The following is a 20382-nucleotide window of genomic DNA, read 5'->3' on the forward strand; positions in this document are numbered from 1 at the left end:
AGGAGGGGAAAGGGGAGACGTGGAGAGAGACAGAGGGTGGGAGAAATAAGGGGAGAAAGATAGAGCTGGAGAAGCAGTGTACCTGAACGGGAGGGGAGGAGGTTGGATAGAAAAGGCCATATCGACAAAATAACAAGGATGCTGGCAGAGGTAAGAGGACAGATAGCTGTAAGCTGATGTGATAAGGTTTATGGAAGTCAAGCGTATGCCTTCAAGAGTGAAGCAAACACCGGGAGGTGCAGGAGGCAGTGGAGATCAGTGCTTAATGAGCTTGGGCCTGATGAAACTGGTTACAGTTATGAATAATGAAAAGAAGAAAGGGAAAATTAAATGGTTGTAAGTGGTGGTGTAGGGAAACTGTGATGGATAGGCGAGGAATCTGCCAAAGGGGTAGGGGAGCGGGGGTTAAAGACCAAACACACCGGAGAGAATCCGAGGGGGCAGAGGTTAAACTCTGATGTATGTTATTAAAAGCAGGGCAGGGAAGAGACCCGATCACAACAGGAGGCAAAAGGGGCAAAACGAGGGGCTAGGGAGAAATCGTCAGAGATGGGAAAAGAGAGTAGTGACTCCTTAGAGATTGCAAAGCAGGGGTGGGGGTGTAGTGAAGGAAAAGCAAAGGATGACATATTTTGGTGAAATGATGGCCTGGAGAGATGAGAGAGAGAGATGCAGTATTTGTGAAAGAAGAGGTGGAATGATGGAGTGAGGCTGACGAGAAAGCGAGAGAAAGGCATCATAGAAAGACAGCAATGACATTGGATGAGCTCCCTGCTGCACATGCTGAGGTAAGGAGGTGGGTGGACGTGGTGGGATCGGGGAATTGACCAAAGAGGGTTTTAAGGGGTTGGAGGCAAAATGGAGAGAGAAGGAAGGGACTGACGAGAGGAAGATACAGCTGAGTTTTTTTTTAAAAAAAGACACTGAGGTTAAATACTGACAAATACCAGAAGCGAAGGGGCATTTAGAAAAAAATAAATGATCAGCGAAGAAGGGAAATAAAGGAGAACTGAAGGACAAAAAAGAGAAAGACAACTCTTTCATGCAGCAGGAGGGGGGCTGTGAGGGAAAAAGACTGAAAGCACATTTTGAGAATTTCGCCTTCATTGAATTTTGAACTGTAATGGCTTGGCAAAACAATCCTGCCTGTACGCCAATAAACCTCCAGCGAATTAGGCAGGGAATGAGAGTGACAGGGAGGGAGGGAGGGTGAGGGGGGGTCTGATTTGAGGAGGGAAGGAGAGAATCAGAGATTTATAAACAGACACACACAATATCTGAAGATGGGAAAGAGAGGAACAAACAACAGACACAGAGAACGAGAGAGAGAGAGAGCAGAAGAAATACTGACGAGGCAGAAGCTGGAAGAGGAATGGGACACAAGAAACTGAGAGAGCTTAGTAGAAATTGACCCAGAGACCTGCATCAAGCCCTCTGCAATGTAGTAGACATTACCGTAAATGTAGAGGAGAGAGAGAATGTGATGCAAGCATACACAGCATCACTAAGCAATCACAAACATTTATTAGCCCTGCAGTAAAGGAAAGCTTAAAGAAGAGTGCTGTTGTGAAAAGCAGAAAGGTTAAAAAGCGAGCTCTTCGTACAGGCAACCCACTGCAGGCGGTACGTTATATTAACAGTGACACTAGCAGAGTGGAGCCTAAGGAATCCAATATACATGTACACACTTACAAACACAAACACACACACACACACACACACACGCAGAGCTGCAGTGGCCATGCTGGGACATTAGCGATGACATTGAAACCCAGACTAAACTGAACCAACGGAAAGCAGAGTCTGTGGCTGGGAAGACATGCACCAAAGAGGGACAAACGAATGGAGTGGATGAGTGAAAGATAGCCACACAGAGATGGAGGTGAAGAGCAAAGCAGCAGAGGAGAGTGAGCTTGTCTCTAGGCAAAGAAACGCAGTAGGGGAGGAAGAGAGGGGAGGGGAGGGGGGGCAGAGTAGGCAAAGGAGCGAACACGGACTCAAGTGAAAAGCCGAACAAGAGGATGTTGTGGTCAAAGAAGAGGTTTGAGGGATGCTGATGGGCTGTAAACGATGATAAATGTAGGACTATGGAGCGAAACGGCAAGTTGAGAGAGAGTGCAATGGAGTGAAAGTATGGAAAAAAAGTGGGGAAGGGAAGAAACAGCGAGCATACGGTCTAGAAGAACGAATAACATCAGAGGTACAAACCAAAACCACAGTTCATTCTTGTCAAGATTAATGAATCAGTACAAATTACAAGTATAGGAAAGGGGTTTGGCCCAATTTACGGTAATATGGAAGTGAAATTAAATAAAGTCGTGGTTATATAATAGGAAAAAACTGAGATGCATCTGTTTTAAAATCTAATTATGAAATGGATAAGCTAAGCAATACCTCCAGTGGGTAAACATTAAGAAGCAATAATCACTCCTTTTAACCAGCTGTTGGCTGTTAACCGGTCACTCATGGAATATATTGTTCAGACCCAAAGAAAGCGGTGTCTACCCACTGTTGAAGACACGAGACGTTAACGATATTTTTGACTTGATACCACCACGCAGTATCCAATAGGAAATCTGTATATTTAGAGGTTAATTTTTTCAGCACTTTGCACAGCATAACTGCCTGTGAAAAGTCACATGACAGCCAGCCAGCAAATCAGATCGACTCGTGGTTTTCGTTGTACTGCTGAACTCTTTATGCCTTGGCAGATGGGAGGGGAAGAGAAGAACAGAGGGATAGAGGAGAGAGGGGAGAGAGAGATATGAGGGACAGAGGGAGAGACGAAGAAGGAAGGAAAAAGCTGGGAAGCCACCTGTCGGAAAGGGGGCCCCCAATGATAGTTGCAGCACTTCCTCCCCTTTCCTCCCTCTTTCCCCCCTCCCTCCCCCCTGTCTCACCTGCGCCTCGTTCTCCTTCAGCAGTCTGCGCGTGCGAGCCCCCCCAGGGTCGTCTGTCACGTTCAGGATCACCACACTCTTCTTCTCCCAGCCAATGAACGAGCCGTCCGTCAGGCCCTCCACCACAGACAGGAAGTCCTGGTATCCATGGTGACGCGTGGACACCACGGAAAAGGCGGTCCAGTCGTACTCCTCCAGCACCTCAAAGATGACCTCCAGCTGGAGCGCGGTAGAGGAGCTGAACTGGAGAAAGATGGAACCTGATTCCTGATTTAGGGAAGAAAGCAGCAGATGTGGTAAAAAAATAAAAATGTCACTTTAAAATCCTTCCTCTGTGACCAAACCGCTACAACACAGTGAGAAAGAACATTTTCACTACAAAGGACTGCAATGCTCTGGACTGCTGCATCCTTATGCACAACTTTAAGTTTTTTTTTTCTGGAGCAGCAGCATTGGTGCAGCCAAGGGGCAAAAACAGCTCGGATTGTTGCGTGAATTCTCTTGTGACGTCCAGAAGGGACCAGTTCTTAAAAGTCTATTGAGTGGGTGGGAGGGGAGGAGGACTACGCGTGGGTACATCTTCAAAGGAAGTTCATCAAAGTGCTACAATTTAATTCCTCAAGTGTAAATGGTTAAAACAGCTATTTGTCAGCACAAATGGGCTGCTTTTTGTTTAGTTTCTTTCTGTTTGGTGATGAAATATGTCACTAGTTTTTCCTCTGGTGAATACGAAGTCGCATCACACAAGGATGCACAGCGCGCACACGCACGGCCTTATTCACTAATATACACGGCCGTGTCTGCTCATTGCCTCCCTCCAAGGAACTTCAGAGGCTGAGTGACGGCCCCAGTAGGTGCCATTTACAGATCAAACACTGCTGATCAGTGACCCTGACCTTCAGATCCCTACCATCCCACCGGCACTTCCCCCAAACCTTTTCTCCACACAGAAGATGTGTGACATTGTAATGTGAGAATCTTTCCCTTTATGCTCCATTCATAGTCCTATCAAACCACGCTGCTCCAGGACAGAGCGTGGAACTAATTAACATGGTTTCCACATTTTTTCTCATATTTGAAGCTGTGCAATCAAATAATCAGGGACACTGGTCACTTGTATACTTCTGATTCGCTCCTCACTGTCTCTCTCATACACGCTCACACACTGGCACACAGGCTGCAAACACCTCCACACCCCAACCCCCCTCCTCCTACCTGTGGCATCCTCCCCAGCCCCGCTCCCCCTCCTACAGCCACTATTGGCAGTCCTGTTTGCGCGGAGACAAACTCCAGCATGGGGGCCAATGGACCCCAGGCTGTGCGGGGGGGCCTCTCCTCTTCATAAACCAGACCCTGCAGGGGCCGCGCCGCCAGCAGCTCACACAGCTGGGACAGCACTGTCTTAGGACTGCTGTCATTCACCTGGGAGATGAAGGGGAGACAGAAGAAAGGGGAGACAAATAGACTTGACCAAGTGGGGCAGTGTGTCTTGACTTTGTGTTATTCACATGGAAGGTGTCTGTAGTATGCATGACATGTCTTACTAACAATACAAGCTGTGGTCAAAGAGCAGAGCCAGACGTCTGCTCATTCAGCAGAGCTTAAACACGGCCGCAATGAGCTGCCCATTCAGCTCAAATAATGAGTGAGTATGAATAATGGATGATCATTGTTATTCCCCTCCTTCAAGTAAAGCTGAACAAGCTCTAGGTAGAGGAGGCAGTGTCTAACCTGTAGCCAGATGACGTTAGCAGAGCCCCACTGGGTGACCACGCTCTCCCCCAGGGAGCCGTATACCCGACCGAAGCTAGGGTAGAGCACCCGTCCCCCGGGCCCCGCCACCGCCGCCTCTGCCTGCACCGTAGCACCGGCGTGGATCACGGCGATGTTTAAATTGATCATGGGCCCCGCATCACGCTCCCGCGGGCTCGGCCGGAGCAGGAGGTGGGGGGAGGCGTCCACCAGACCTGCCCACTCTGCCAGGACCAATAGGAGAGAGAGAGTAGGTATGGCGACCATGGCAACCTGCCGAGGGGGGGGAGGCAGCTATATATCGCACTAAGAGAGGGTGCCTGAAAGAAAGAGAGACAGCAAGGAGAGAGAGGAAGAAGGAGGTGAAGAAAAAGAAAAGGCAAGGGAAGAAGAGATTAAGTTAGACTTTGTGTTGTTGCTTCGCTTTTTTTTTTATATGATGTCCAGTACAGAGAACGAAATCAAATCAGAAAGAATAAAGAGGGAGAACAGAAGGAGGTGTAGATTGAGTGAGTGAGTGAGGGGGGGGGGGGATAGAAACTGATCACAGATTGCACACAGGAAAGGCTGCATAGCAAATTTTGAATCCAATCATGGGGTAATACAAGTTAGCTTTGAGTGGAAGAAAAAAACTGGACGAGGAAACAGACTGGAGGGGGGGCTAGGGGGGGACTATGGGGTGGGGGGGACGGGAAAAGAAAGCAAGACGGAGAGAAGATGAAATGGGTGCTATTTAGGCTGCAGGCTGAGAAGGAACAATATGAGGAAAAATAGAAACTGGCCGTTAGAGGAAAGGGGGGCAAGGGGGAGAGAGAGAGAGTTAATAGCAGACGGAGACAAAGATGGGGGCGGAGGTGGTTATTGTGCTGCATGAATGATAACAACAATTAAGATCACTGTAAACACTCTCGCCCTCACACAGCCGCACCCAGGCACAGACACACGCGTTTGGACACAACGCAAGCATCCTCAAGATAAATTCATGGCTGCACTGTGGCCGTGGAGCGGCTTAATGATAGAGAGATACGAGGGTTAACGCAGTACGCAACAAACAAGCTCACACACGCGTTCCTACGCGCAAGCACATGGAAAGATAATGACTACCTGGGAGATGGCAGGGTTAATATGTGAGCGGCACACACACAAAAAACACTGCACATCATTTTCAATTTACCACTGGTGCCAACTGCCCCCCCAACCCCCCACTTTCTCCATCTCCTCACTTTCTCCCCACTCTGTCTCAGGCTCAGCCTTTTCATATTCCCCCATCTCCTCTCCCAATTTTCATGGCTTCAGGTACCAAACACAATTGCATTGATTAAGAGTGGCCTGCTGACATAATATTTCCTGTAAAGTCACTCTCGCTCTCTGTGCGTTTCTGTTTCCCCTTCCCTCTCTATGTTTTTCACTCTGTCTTCATCCAGCTCTGCTCTCTTTGTCACAGTCTGTCGATTCTTTGACCCTGATCAGTCTTTTGGATAGAAAAGAAGGCAGCAAAGAAAAGGGGGGGGAGATTGCAGAAAAAGTGGCTGAAAGAATGAACGATAGGGAGCAACCACAAGAGAGAGCTGCGAAATGAATAGAAATGGAAAAAAAAAAGTACTGTAAATACAGGACGTGTGGCTTGAGATGGACTGAGGCTGGGTGGAGGAGTAGGAGACGGGGCGGAGGACAAAGTGTGAACGCTGGAATGTTGGAGGTGGCATAAAAGATGGACGGAGAGCAGCAGGAAAAGAAATATTGATTCCGGCGATGTGTATACGTGTTCGGCCTAAACAAATGCGCTGCCAATCCTCCTGTTTTGAGTGACAGGGCTGCGGGTTTGTGTGTGTGCGTGTGTGGGTGTGTGCGGTGGCTTTGCGGGTGTGGTGGTTGGGGCACACATAGCAGCAGAAGATGAGAGAGCGGTGGAATGAGAGGCCGAATAGATTCGGGTAAAAGAAGAAAGATGGAGGTGTGGAGAGATAAGGGGAGACAGACTTGTTAGTAGGAGAGAAAAGGAAAAGGAGGATGTAATAATGAAGGGGAGAGGGGGAAAACAAGGCTTTCTTGTTTTGTTTTGGGTTTTTTTTGTTTTGTGCGGGTGTTTTTTAAGGCAAGGAAGACGTGGCAGGAAAGAGTGGAAAGGACGGAGACGGGGAGAGTGCGAAAATAAGAGAGCCAGCGATGAAGCTGCAGGAATACAGTACATCATATCATTTGGTGGAGATGTATTCTACAGTACTGAGCTCTGAGCCATTAACTGTTAGGACTGTCACCGTATTTCACTCTCATGAGGTGTTTATGTTGCTCTGCCCGACCAGCGTGTGTATGCGGTGTGAACGGTGCGTTACTCTATACGGCCCCTATTTTTTTCCTGCAGCGTACTGTGTCTGTTATCAAATGGCCAACTACGCATCTCTCCGAGGCGCTCCACAATAACGCAAAGTACAAGTAAATCATAATGAAACCCTCATCTAAATATATCATACTATGCAGTTCACTGTGTTCCAGTCTGTGAAAACTGAATCATAAAGAGCGTGCAGCCAGCGGATCTTACAATGAACACACACACACACACACACACACAAAGGAAAAGAAGAGTGGGAGAGAGGGAACGAGAGATTACGGTTTCATTTGATTTGCTACCCCAAATGAATCTTTTGTTAAAATGCAAAGCTCGCATTTTAGTATATTATTTTTTTTTTCTACTTCTAGCTTTTAAAAAATGAGCTCTCTCCAGTCTTTGGAGCCTCTCCTAATTCAGTGGCATATAATACAAATATATTTGGCAAGGGACAGTCTACCACTCTGCAAATGTTTTGTCTGGTTCGAGCAAGTCAAAAAGGTGTATGGATTTCTGTTTTTTTTTTTTGTTTTTTTCTGAACAAGATTTGAAGCAAGAAATTAGTTACTGGAGCGTGAAGAGTCATTTCTTTAACGTATGTGCTTTATTAGGACCGCTGCCAGGATGGAGCCTGGCAACCAGATGAATCTGAGAGCTCTGGCAGAATACGTCTGGCCCGACTCCTGCTCAAACAGATTTCCAGCCGGGATTGCTCGTGTCGGGCCAATCACAGACGTTCGTGATGTCGATGCGGGGCGGGTTTGATATGTACAGAGGAGCGCCACCAGTGCACTTTTGTAAAGAGACAGATGTCTACGTCACTTGTCCTATTGCATTTAAAGACTATAAAGAATATTTTATTTTTAACCTTCTCAAGTTCAAAGTTACACTTACACTTACACACTGTCCAGACACAATCAAATAGAGGAGAAATTCAATATCCCCAACGTGTCCACATAAAATGGAAGCAAACTCACAATGACATGGCAATAGAAAACGACAAATAAGTAAATAAATTAATAAAAATAATTAATAACAAAAATAATAAGAGCAATAAATCAATAAAGAAAAAAAATATGTTATGCAATAATCGAGGATACAGAGAGAGACAAAGGGTAACATCACTAAGGGAAGCATAGATCATGACAAACCACCCTCAAACACAGGTAAAATCAGTCAGCCTGGCGTGATTTTTCCATATAAATTAAAATTAAAAATTTTTGGTTTGCACCTGTTGATGCCACTTCCAAAATGAATGGAGATCTTTTAGACAAATATAAATTTGAGCATTTTTCTGATGATGCCAAGCTAGGACAGATCTTATAATAACTATTACAATAAATGCTTGAAAATTGGAATCTGAAAGCCTTTCACGTCGTGTAAAAGTTTTTTCCTTTGAGGATTTTAGTAGACATTGAAGCTTTCCTTTGTTGTCACACACGTATGTGTGTGCGTGTGCATATGTGTGTCTATGTATATATGTATATATATATGTATATAAATATATATAATTATAGCTAACTGTATCTACAGTATAATTATTTTCCCTGCTCAGCCTGTTTGGCTTGTCTTTCCCAACAAAGAAAGTGGCATTTATGGCAGCCCGGATTCAGCCAGTGACTCTTAGAAGCAAACTAAAAACACCTTCAGGAATATTTACAGAGTACTTAAGAGCAGGAAGATTCAGAGGCTGACGGAGACAGCTAATCAAGAAGATGAGAGAAAACATTCACGCAGGCAAGTCAGTCTCCCCGTTCTCATCCAGAATCACCAGCCAGTGCTTCACAGTCAAAACACATCTCATCATATCTCTGCCTAAACATTTGATTTACTTCATATAATGTCCTCACTGTGATGTCTGACGATTTCTCATTGGAATTAATGGCTAGTGAATGTGCAGTTTATGCAAAAGTTATTTTGCTCGTCCAAGAAATGTTAATCCCGACGTGCAGCTTTGTGGAGTAGCTGGAAAATCAACTACCTTAAAGGTGTATCCCTCTATGGAGAGACCAGTGGAGCCTATTACGTTCCTGTAACCTCCAAAGAGACCGCAAACATGTATAGCCTCCAAACACAAAATTGAATTGATTCTTGGTGTCAGCGTGATGGCAGCGAAACAATCACAATGTTTTAGAGTATCAGATTACCTCCTCCCCCTTTGCTGTACATGCTCGAGCTGCAGCAAGTGCCTGCGGTGACTGTGGAAGAGTGAGTCCCGAGAGAGGAGGGAACGGCTCGGATAGAAGTCGGTTGCTGGCATCCACGCTTCTCTGAGCCCCTTTTACACTGAACTCCGAAATAGGCAGCATGCCAGACCTTGTGCTACATCGGATCTGCTGGAGAAATATGAATGGGGAAGGAGACAGTGGGGTTGCAGAAGTGCTATGTTCAGCGTTGGGCTTAGCCCACATCGAGGCTCTGCTGCTTCATTCCACACTGTCATGCAGAGTAATGGACCTGCTCCCCGCTGCCTATGGCACGAGCTGCACTGAATCAGCCCAGGCAGTTTTCCACAGCCGACGCAAAATTTGTGAAATCCGTGCAGCCTATAACACTAAACATTAGGGGGGAAAAATGTGGCGTCTCATCGTAAGCGCTGAAGTTAAGACATCCACCCCCTAAGACTTCATTTATCTTTTTTTCTTATGGCCACATGTGGAACCGCAGTGTGCTCCAGAAAACTGCTGCATGTAGCCTTTATAATTTTCTTTGGTCCATAGTTGTACCATGCTAGAAGATAAGATAAAGTGCCAGTCCAGTGTGGTGCCCACAGTGTGCATATATGTGAGCGTATCGGTGTGTGTGTGTGTGTGTGTGTGTTGTGTGGGGTACTATGGCAGTGTGTGGGAGCGGAGGAATGAAGAGAAGAGTGCAGCTGGAGCTCAATGCTCCTCGTGTTAATTGGCCCATACTTCAATCACAGCCACTGGAGTGTGTCCTCTCTGACGGAACAGATCCTCTCTCCTTCTCTTTCTCCATTTTCCAATCTCGCTCTCTTTCTTTCCCTCTCAGTTCTCTCTCCCTCTCTCTCTCTGTCCTGCTGCACTTGTTCATCCACACTCTCACATGACACACACATGAACCTGCTTGCAGACACACTCCCTCACTCAGTCTGTCTCTAAGTCACTACGATTTGCCATTCATTCATTCATGCGGTTGTTCATTCATTCATTCATTCATTCATTCACCCTGGAGCGTCTCACTTTCACCAACTCTCCTTTCATACCTCCCTGTCTGTTTTCTTCCAGCCCTCCCCACTCCTTACCCTCCACACATTTCTTTGTCCTGCACTTCTTTCATTCTCTACTTCCTCCTCTCCCTCGCTTACTTCCTCTCTCTCTCTCTCTCTTTCTCTCATTTCTCTCTCTGCCTATCGCTCTCGTTCCCTCTCTCTTTGATCCCTGTCGAGTAGAAGAGCCACCAGGCAGGCAGGCGGCTCTTGTTCCCATTGTGCATAGTGTGCAGAGTGATCGGCGAGTAGCGCAGCAGCGGGGTGTACAGTGCTGTGTGTGTTTCTATGCCAGGGCTGTAAACCGCAGTAGTAAAAACCGCTGCTTCCCCTGCCTCCCTTGGACTTGATGTCTGTGGCCATCATAAGCCGTTTAAATGACAAACGACGGAGCCATCTATCAAACCCTTGTGACATCCGGTCCTCACGGGGAAATGCGAAGCACAACATTTTCAAATTCCACATGCCACAGGCTGATAACCAGATTAGAGCTGGTTGTGCCTGTGTGATACAGTTTTTTTTATGTACGTCAGTTAAATTTAAGGGCCCAGCTGATGTACAGTATGGGAAATAAATTGCTGTTTGCGAAATTAAGGGAAATACACACAGAGAAGGACACAAATGTAAGAAAGTTTGCCTCTTTATCAAATAATTGTGAATATATCTGCTCTATTTACCTCACCCTATTATATCTATCTGCAAATTCCATAAAACCTACACCATATATAAAGTGCTGATAAATAAATCATACTGTTATGTACCTGTGTAGGAGAGCGGGAAAGTGAAATCTCGGTTGGCTATTCATGTCAAACATTTGTTTCTAGCAGCAGTCTCCATTTGTCCTTTGTATTTTGTAACCTTTTGCAAGAACAAAATGAAACAGTCACCTTGAAATCTCACTTTGATGTTTCTTCCCGGCCAAACGGCATTTTATTCTGACATTTCAGGCCCCTTTAATTTCCATGTGGTTCGCGGGAGGTTCAGAGTATCTCGCCTTTAATTCAGATTTTTTTTACGGGTGTGGATTAAACCGTCCTGCCAAGAGACAGTGTCAATTAATTGGACTTCACTTCTGTACATTCAGGGGATAACTTTCATTACTTGAAAGGGAGGGCACTCCTTGTTTCTCTTCCCTCTGTGGATTGATGGGAAGGAGATGAAGTTGACCCTGGACCCTGCCACACAATTCTCTGACCTAATATTTTTAACAAAAAGGAAGATGTCTCGGTCCCACTCTCTTAGGTTTCTGCCACAGCAGACACAAAAGCCAGTGACTGGAAATCACATTACGGATTATTAGGGAAATATCTGACATTATCCCAGTCTCATCTTTCTAACTCACAACATTCAGCATGGAGTATATAATTACCTAAGAGGAGACTGTGTTTAATTTTGCTTCATTATAACCACGCACATGTCAAGTAATTGCAGTAATGCTCAAGAATGGGCCCTGAGAGGGAAACTGATAAAATTAAAGGCCTGGCAATTGTTTCATATTTCTCTTGAAGTATTCGCTCTGCGCCCGCGTGTTGGTGTAAGTCTATTTGTACATAAATTTAAACATAAATTGGGTTAAACTATTATATTGTTGGGGGGGCTGTCTCTCATTTGGGGACAAAAGAGTCCTATAATGTAAATCAAAGGCCTGTCTTACACTTTTAGCATTCACATGTACACAGTAGTGATGTGAGGGCGGCACGGTGTGGTTAATTTGCAGGTCTGTTGGGCCAGGTTATAAAAATGAACATTGTGATTAGTGGCTGACAGGTTGTAGGCAGGTGAAATAGTAACCTTCGCAAGGAAAGAACTAGCAAATAACATTCTCTAACACATAGGTCCTCAGGAGGGGGTCTGCGGGAGTACTACACGAGGGTTGCACAGTCTTTGGTTGATTAGACATTTTAATATATTTTTTTCCCTCCACAAATTAAAATTTCTTTAAATACACATTAACATGAATCCGACATATTTTAGTAAAGGGATAAATGGAGGCAGGAGACGTTATCTTTCAGTCAGCGCTTCAGTCATTCAGTGATACAGGAAGTGTCTGCTGAGCCAATCACAAGGTCGCATATTACACACTGACTCTGTCTGGTATCCTGCAATATTTTCTTTATACATACATACACACACACACACACACACACATATATGTTTACGGCAGTTGCACGGCTGTAAATAATAATATTTCAACCTGTGTATTATTGGAATGGCATAATATTGAATGAAAAATTATAATAATAATGTATATTTATAAATGCAAAAACTAGGCTGAGTTTAATATAGAAGAAGTTTAGTAGTAGGGGGTCCCAACTTAATCTCTCCATCAGTTTATGGTCCTTGGCCTGAAAAAGGTTGAAGGGCCCTGCTCTAAAATGTACAATTCTGTGGTCATAACTTTAGTGGAAAGGGAATAAAAGCTGTACCTGTTGCCAAATTTGTTCTTTCCAAAATGTAGTTTTTACTTTACATTAATTTATTTAAAACACTGCTCCTAAATATTTTTCCACAGTGATTGAGTTCACGTCTGAATGAGAAATATGAGAAAATGTTTTGTTCGTTGATTTGAGCTTGTGTGTGTGGATTTAAATGCGAGGGCCACGTGATGAGGACTTTGTCATCAGAGGCTTTATACAAGGCAGTGTTGCCAGGTCAGTCAGTTTTTTCGTCCCACCTGGGCAGTTCAGCTGCATTGCTTTTTATGATACGCTAGTGCAAGAAATCTGGTTGGCTTAAGCACTATACAAAATATCAGTCTAATGTTTTGATCAGTTTCTGGGCTGCAAAATTGATGCAAGTCTCCCTATTGCCACTAGAATATAGAAAATGAGTATAGTATGAAAACAATGTGTCCGTGGTGTGTGCAGCCCTCCGTGTGTGACATATATTCGTGGCCTCATGGTGAAGCAGGTGCTTATGTTTAGCGTTATGCTACATCTGCAGCAAATCAATGTTAAGTCAGTGTAATGTCCTCTGAAGTGATGGAACGCACCGTGTGTCTTTCAAGTCCTTGTCATTCATTTAATTCTCGGGACATTGCCAGCTCACACGCTCTGTGTTTTGAGTCGTATGGACTGCATAAACCAAATCAGTTTCTGAATGAATGATCCATATTTCAGCGCCGTCTCTATTTTATTTTCTCTCGCGCTCTCACACTCACACGGACCCACATCCATTCAGAAAACATCCGCTACAAATGGTCTACTGGCTTATGAGTGTTCAGACATAAATATCAGTGAGGTCGTATGCTTTCATGTGGAAAGGCCAGTGTCTGGGGATCTTGCAGGAATCCATATAACAGAGAACAGAGCATTATTTCAATAAGCCTAATCGGCGTATCCTAACATGAGTGAATAAAAATTGTTTTATAAGGAGACCACATAGTTTGCATGGCCACTGCCAATATTGCTTTAATATGAGTGTGTACTTTAAGGTTGGCCAAGGAGCAAGAATATTTCATTTCCCTACCTCGACACTTGACATCTAATGTAGCGGATGGGCAGAGGACTGTAGCACTGCTCTTTGGCCTGCCCCTCGACTCCCAGGCTGACTATGATATCACATAATTTACTGAGTCTGTTGTACATAAAAAATTGTTTTCTGTAGTTGCTTTTTCCCCCTGCAGATCTTCTGCCAAGATGTCATTACAACTCACTGCCTGTGGGATCATCTTATTACATTTCTTTTAAAAGGAATGGTTTCTCACTGCTCAACCTTTTACAGGGATCCATGAACTCTGAGGGCTTTGTCATTCAGAAAAATAACTTCAATATCAGAGCGCCATCAATGGAATTCAATCGTCTAAGAATAAGAAAAAACATTCAACCTGTGCATTTACATGACATATTGTACATTCATGAGTTTAATGTTTGGCTCTTATTGTTGTTTTTCTTTAACAAGTATTCAAATTAAAATCAGGAACAAATTGAATAAAAGATTCTCAGCAGATGCAGTGAGCTCAAAGAAAATAGCTCTGGGAATATTTGGAACTTAGTGGAATCACGTTAAGGCACAAAACACATTCCTAAATGGATTATTTTCCTACTCCAACCTGAGCCAATTGTCGCACAGCCACACTGTTACTCTGCTCTCCTTGCGCCACAGCTTCCATTAAATACCTCATTGATTGGCCAGACACTGGGATCACCTAGCCAGATCTAAATCAGTCACTAATTAAAAGAGCAAGATGAAAAGCAGCCTACACTGCAGCCCTTCAGGACCTGTAAGGTGAAACATTCTGTAACAACTACAAACTGGGAAGCTGCTAGCGACTCTCAGCAGAAAAAAAAAAATAAATGACCTTAGTCTGCATAGTAATCATTCACAATCTTAGTCTGAGGATAAACAGATTAAACTGGTGTGGGAAACGTTCACTGATAACTGTTGCGCCTTTGGACAAGGTCACACACAGGCAGGCGTGTGTTCAGCTACAGGCATGTGGTTGGTGTGTGCAGCTCGTCTGTCAGATCTACACACAAACATCCAACACAACCTAAAATGAAAGCAATATTAATCTGGCCACATTCAGGAGAAGGTGCCACAAGTTGGCGAATTCAAGCCGGATTCCATCTGCTTAAATTCTAGCGCCACGTAACGATGTTGGCTGATGGTTTGAGCTGCGTTCGCAGCACATCTGTCTCTGCCCCCGCTCATAACCAAAGGTGTTAGAAACACTTCTGTCAGCCTATCCTCTAAACGTTGGTGGATCAGGTTGGCTCAGGATCTGCACTCCCCAGCAGACAGAAGCCCAACAGGGGAGAGCAATTTGAGGATTGAGACCAGTGAATGTTTTTATCTGTGGAGCCTCAGATTATTCTCAAGTATAAGAGGTGGTGAGAGGTTAGTGAAGGGATGTCAGAACCCTGCGGTGTTGTCTTCCTGTAGCCACATCTAGAAGCTCACTAGTGCTGGGATGTTTGTTCCACAGCCACCAATAATGAAATATCTGTCTCGTCCTAATCTTGACACATAAATCTGCTGTATCTCATGAGGTATGTGTTTGGTAGTCGGAGATGGCCACAGTTCTCAGTTGTGGTTTAATATCATATTGTGCAGCCGTGATTCACTGTTTTAAGAAGAGAACCACACTAAAAGAAATATATATATACACATTATTAAATTATTATCATTCTATGCAGTGTGTATATATGTGTGTCACTAGAATATCTAAGTGCTTCTTCCTGCGTGACGAACCATCATGAAATATAGTTGAATAAACAGAGGTATAACTAGACGTCCACCTGCTGTACCAATATAGCATCATTACATTTCTACATGGATGATGAGCCAACATTGTCAAAACACCTAAGCATGCTCCTAGGTGGTCATCCAAGCTCACAAAAAAAAAATCATCGTCAAATCACTTCTGTGAAAGAGCTGACCTAATATTTGAGTACAGATGACACAGAGCATCCAGTGCCAACAATTGATCTCCTTGCTATTTCCCATCACTGCTCGGTGCAAGATGTGTGAATGAGCGTCTCTGTTTCCCAAAGCTGGAGCCTTTGATACAGAATACGCAGTTAACGCTGAACAGATCACATAACAATCAGCCTGATGAGTCCGATCACCACCAGATCAAGGTTGGGGTCCTTTATGGGCTCATTTGAAAAATTAGATTGAAATTGCTATTACATAATTGAAAAGAGGGCTTTCACTCCTAATCGCCTTTCAAGAGATAAACTAAAGAAGGCTTCAGTGTGAGAAAAATATCCAATTTGAATAATGAAAACTCACAACCTGAATTGAGAACAAATTAGCCTGAGTCGGGCTACCTGCATCCCGGTGTATTGTACAGTCCCTTCTTTTCAGTGTCAAAAACCAGGAGAGGATCTGTGAGACTGTCTCGAATCACAAGGCCAGTTTTAGAAGCTGGGTCTATTTACATGCAGAGATGAAGCACATTAAAACAAGCCCAGCAACATCAAACTATCTCCATCAGAGGCTGTCTTCCGTCTCTGCACTGACGTTCCCTCTTCCTTCCTTCCTCCCCTCCTTGTTGTAGTGTAGATAACAAGCTGTGCAAATTCCATTCAGGTGCAAACGCGCATATTTGCATTTGTAACAGCTGTATAGTTGGCACCTGTTTATGAAGGAGTTTCACATTCAAACTTGAAAGAAAATAGAGCAAAGCTATTTTTATATGAAGTGATAAGGCAATAAAAAAAAAAAAGGTTCAACTTTGCACCTGCTGCCTGCACCTAGTAAATCCGCCACAGTTACTCCAGTACAAAGCCTGCTACAAAGCTCCGAGGTACTTTGAGAGGAGAATGACATAGGGTTTTAACAAAGCTCGTCCTGCATGCAGCGAAGGGAACTCTCACAGATAGGGAGGCATGACACAACAGCCCAGGATGACATGCAACACAGGCTGCAGAAACAGGCTAACATAGGTTTTATAAATGCCCCCATTTCCTCTTTTTAATAACCACTTATGCTGTCATTTCCTGCCCCATCCATCATCATGAAGGGCCACACCACACTGCTGCAAAACGCTGCGCTCCGCAAAATATTCCTGCACATCTCTCATTCCCTTTTATTCCATGTCTTCGCCCCCCTCTTCTCGTTTTGTGTTTGTATGTGGCGTGCACTCAGATGTGTACATATATACAGTACAGTGTATAAGAGTGTCCCAAGGTCCTCTCTCGTCCACGACTGGCGCGGGTGTGTTGGTGTGCATGCATTTATTGTGTTTTGGGGGTATGCTTCTGGTGCGTGTGTATGTGTGTGTCTCACTGCATACCCATGGGTCTCTTTCTGAGTGTACTTTTTGAGATTTTGTGTATTGCATGCAGTCATGTGAAGCTGTGTGCCTGCTAGCTGCCTCCAGACTTGTATTCCCAAAACAAGCCGCAGGGCTCTGGCTCTGGTTTGTGTGCATGTGCGTGTGTGCACACCTGTTTGATAGAAACAGTGTGCAAGCATTGCACGCTAAATTGTCCCTCAGTGCTGTGCGTTCATACCTGTCTGTGTGATTTTGTTTATCAGTCTGTCTGTCTGCCTGCCAGCCTGTCCATCTGTCTGTCTGTTTCTACCTCCACCTGTTTGTTAAGTGACTTCCTGTCAGTTTAGACACAGTATGCGTCTGACTGTTTTTGCTTGTCCAGTCCTGGTCTGGAGTCGGGCTGTAACTAAGCTTCGGGGTTCACGTCAGTCTTGGCGAACCCGAGCAGCTGTCAACATTCTAGATGTGCAGATTCAGATGCAGAGTTCGCCGGATCTTAAAAAGATTTCTCAGCTTCTCAGCGTAATCATTTTATTTTGATAGTGATGATTGCCATACGACAAACGTAAAAACAGCTTTTTAATCACACGCAACGCAACACTTGAGCGTCTTCCAGCGATTGGTTACTAGTGTAAATTAGTGCCTGAACGTCTCCTTCTAAGACACACGGCTCTTTAATGGCAGGCAGAGCAAATGATGCTTGGTTTTTTCATAATGCGACTAAGTCACTTTTATTTTTCCTTCAACTTGTCATATTCAAATACATCACATGTCACTCCTGTATCTAATTAGTGGAAGGTCCTTTGAGTTGTCGCTGATAGCTTAGCAGCTGTGACGGAACTCCTCAGCAGAAATTTGACATACCTTCACTGATTTTACCAAGAGAGTTGAGTTGTCAGTCCTGTCTAGCAAATGCTGTTCAAATAAGAATCTGTTTAAATTCACCATTACCCCTGTAGTTCATGAGCTTTCTTCTGCAACTTCATTTTTTCAATATTTTTTTTTTTTTTTTTTTTATCTGCAAATGCGTAATAAATCAGTCAGCCCATTAAATGGTGAAAACAGTGTTCAAATGTCTCGTCATGTCTACATGTCACGTTTACAGCGACGTCAAAAAGAGGAGCATCTTGATACTGGAGAACCTGGCACCACGGATGGTGCCAAAAACACATGTCTACAGTTATTAATCAAAAGCAACTGCCAGTTATTTATTTGACCAGATGACTAATCAGCTGTAATCATCTCAGTTGTAAATGTGTGATTACACATGGTGCTTCCTCAGGAGACTCTCAGATTTTATCCAAAGGGTCTAATTAATGACTTTGTCACTCAGGGAAGCTTCAACCTTCAAAATTTTTTACCCTATTAGAGAGGGTGTTATTTCTTCAGTCTTACGCTATTGTCTTACATACACAAATCAGCCATAAAATTATGACCACCTGTCTAATATTGTGTAGTTCTCCCTTGTGCCTCCAAAATAGTCCTGACTCATCAGAGGATGGACATGGGCCTTCTGAGGGGCCTTTGGGTCCCATGGGTCCTCTGTGGATCACACTTGTTCCAGTGCATAGTCCAGTTTAGGATCTAGCAAACATGGAGGCCAGGTCAACTCCTTGTGCTGTGTTCTTAAAGCGTTTTTGTGCACCTCTCCACCATCACATGAATCAAATTCTGGACTGCTCCAGGCTAAAGTGAATGTGTAACACGTCCATCAATACGCGACGGAGAAGAGTCCAGAGAGAAACACTGGGGAGACGGTAGTACTGTAATCGCTCCAGAACAGCAGCCTCTGATCTCGTTACTGACTAATTGATGTTGTATGTTAACGAGCTTTACCTTAATTAGTGGTATTAAAAAGAACAGTGGGTGCCACATGTGGAGAGGGCGGGAGAGGGGTTTGGGTGGGCGGCAGGATTGAGGAAACTATCCACTAATGTTGCATCAAACAAATGATGAAAGCGGAGGCAGGAGAAAGAGAGGGAAAGGGAAAAGGAGACAGTGCAGAGGAAGTCACAGGTTGCAGAGGTGAGAGAATAGACGGAAAGGACTGAGGCAAGAAGAAACATGGGGATTGGCAGAAGAGGAGAGACGAGGGAGGGTGCGGGGAGAGGGGGGTGGGGTGAGCTAAGCTTGAAGGTTTTCTGAGCAAAAGTCGAAGAATCAATGAGATGAAATTGATGAAGAGCAGAGGGTTGGGGAAAAAAAACAAGCACACAAATGTTGACTCTATTCCTCCCTTCTCTTCTCATGTGCCTTCCAACCCTGTCTTCCTCTGAGATTCAATCCTGGCTATCCCTCTACCCTTCATTCTACTGCCTTTCTAATCTCTCACCCTGTCCTCCCCTCACACCTTCTCTCATCTCTCCCTCCACACCTTCTGTCTCTCTCATAACCTCTCCTCGTCCCTCCCTCCCTCCCTCCCTGCCTACCCCTACTCACAGCTGGTACAGTATAGATCTCTCCGGGCGACTGTACGACAGTTCGACGGCGAACGGGGCTCTGCTGACACCGAAGGCAGCACTTTACGGGCAGCAGTGCATGCAGTAGGGTACAGTGCTGCAGTACGCCTGTGCGTTCTCACGGCTTGTGAGTGGAAATGATCTACTGAACCGAGCACATCACCTGTGGGTGAAAGAGCTGATTGAAATGGATATCAGCTAGTGCATTCAGCTGAGAGAGGGAGCAGAGAGACACCAAACACCCCACAGAAACGGAGAAAACAAACACATTAATTCCAATTTCTATCTGGATAAATGCATTCAGTAGCCTCCCAATGCAGGCCAATAAATTTGGTATTGCCTCCCGCAAACACTGCAGCGAATCTGTCAGAGTAGCAACACTGTGTCTCTCCATTTTACAGGTCAACAGCATGCTCTTCTCTCCTGGTGGTCTCTATGGTCCAAGGCCTGTGTTTTTTGTTTTTTTCCCCCTCATCTCGAAAATGAGTGCTGGTGAATAAGAGTGGTGTTGATGGCAATTTGTGTTATTCACTTCTCCTCTATCTAAGTACTGCAAGGCAAAAGGAAAAGTTATTCGGGCACCCAAAGGGGGTGCAGATGTAGAAATCTACCTACAGAGTGAAATCTGTTAAACACACACTCACACAAACGCCTGTTCCAACTGTGTGCGAGTGTTTGAGGCAAGTCACTCCTTTGGGGAAGATTCCTCGGTGGCAACAGAGGAATAACTATGTGTTGCCAATACGCCCAAATATTCAGCGTATCACGATATAAATAGATCAAGAGGAAAAACTGATCGGCAATCTTGCGGGTTTAGCGCTGGCTACGGCTATAAGTAAGCAGACGCGCTCACGCACACACGCGAACACACTCACGCAGCCCGAGAAAATGAGCATCAACAGATATGATCATCTCAATTAATACATCCGCAGCAAAGTGAGGGGGAAACTGCAACCGGTGCCGGTGTTTAAAGACTTAAACGGAACCCAAAC

The 20382-nt window shown here is 44.7% G+C and overlaps 1 protein-coding gene across 3 annotated transcripts in view; it reads right to left on the reverse strand.

The window, feature by feature from the left end:
* LOC125015973 (glutamate receptor ionotropic, NMDA 2D) overlaps positions 1-20382 on the reverse strand; it is a 48067-nt gene that overhangs the window by 27043 nt on the left and 642 nt on the right. For 2 of the 3 annotated variants that reach the window (XM_047598105.1, XM_047598104.1), the window contains exons 2-4: positions 4632-4972; positions 4116-4322; positions 2901-3167 (exon numbers count right to left, since the gene is read on the reverse strand). In XM_047598105.1, the coding sequence (XP_047454061.1) occupies positions 2901-3167; positions 4116-4322; positions 4632-4919 (762 nt within the window). In that variant the 5' untranslated portion in view covers positions 4920-4972. Of the gene's footprint in view, positions 1-2900; positions 3168-4115; positions 4323-4631; positions 4973-20382 lie in introns of those variants that run through there. The other variant, XM_047598106.1, reaches the window with a different exon arrangement.

Source organism: Mugil cephalus, chromosome 11, assembly GCF_022458985.1.
Source record: "Mugil cephalus isolate CIBA_MC_2020 chromosome 11, CIBA_Mcephalus_1.1, whole genome shotgun sequence".
Lineage (NCBI taxonomy): Eukaryota > Metazoa > Chordata > Actinopteri > Mugiliformes > Mugilidae > Mugil > Mugil cephalus.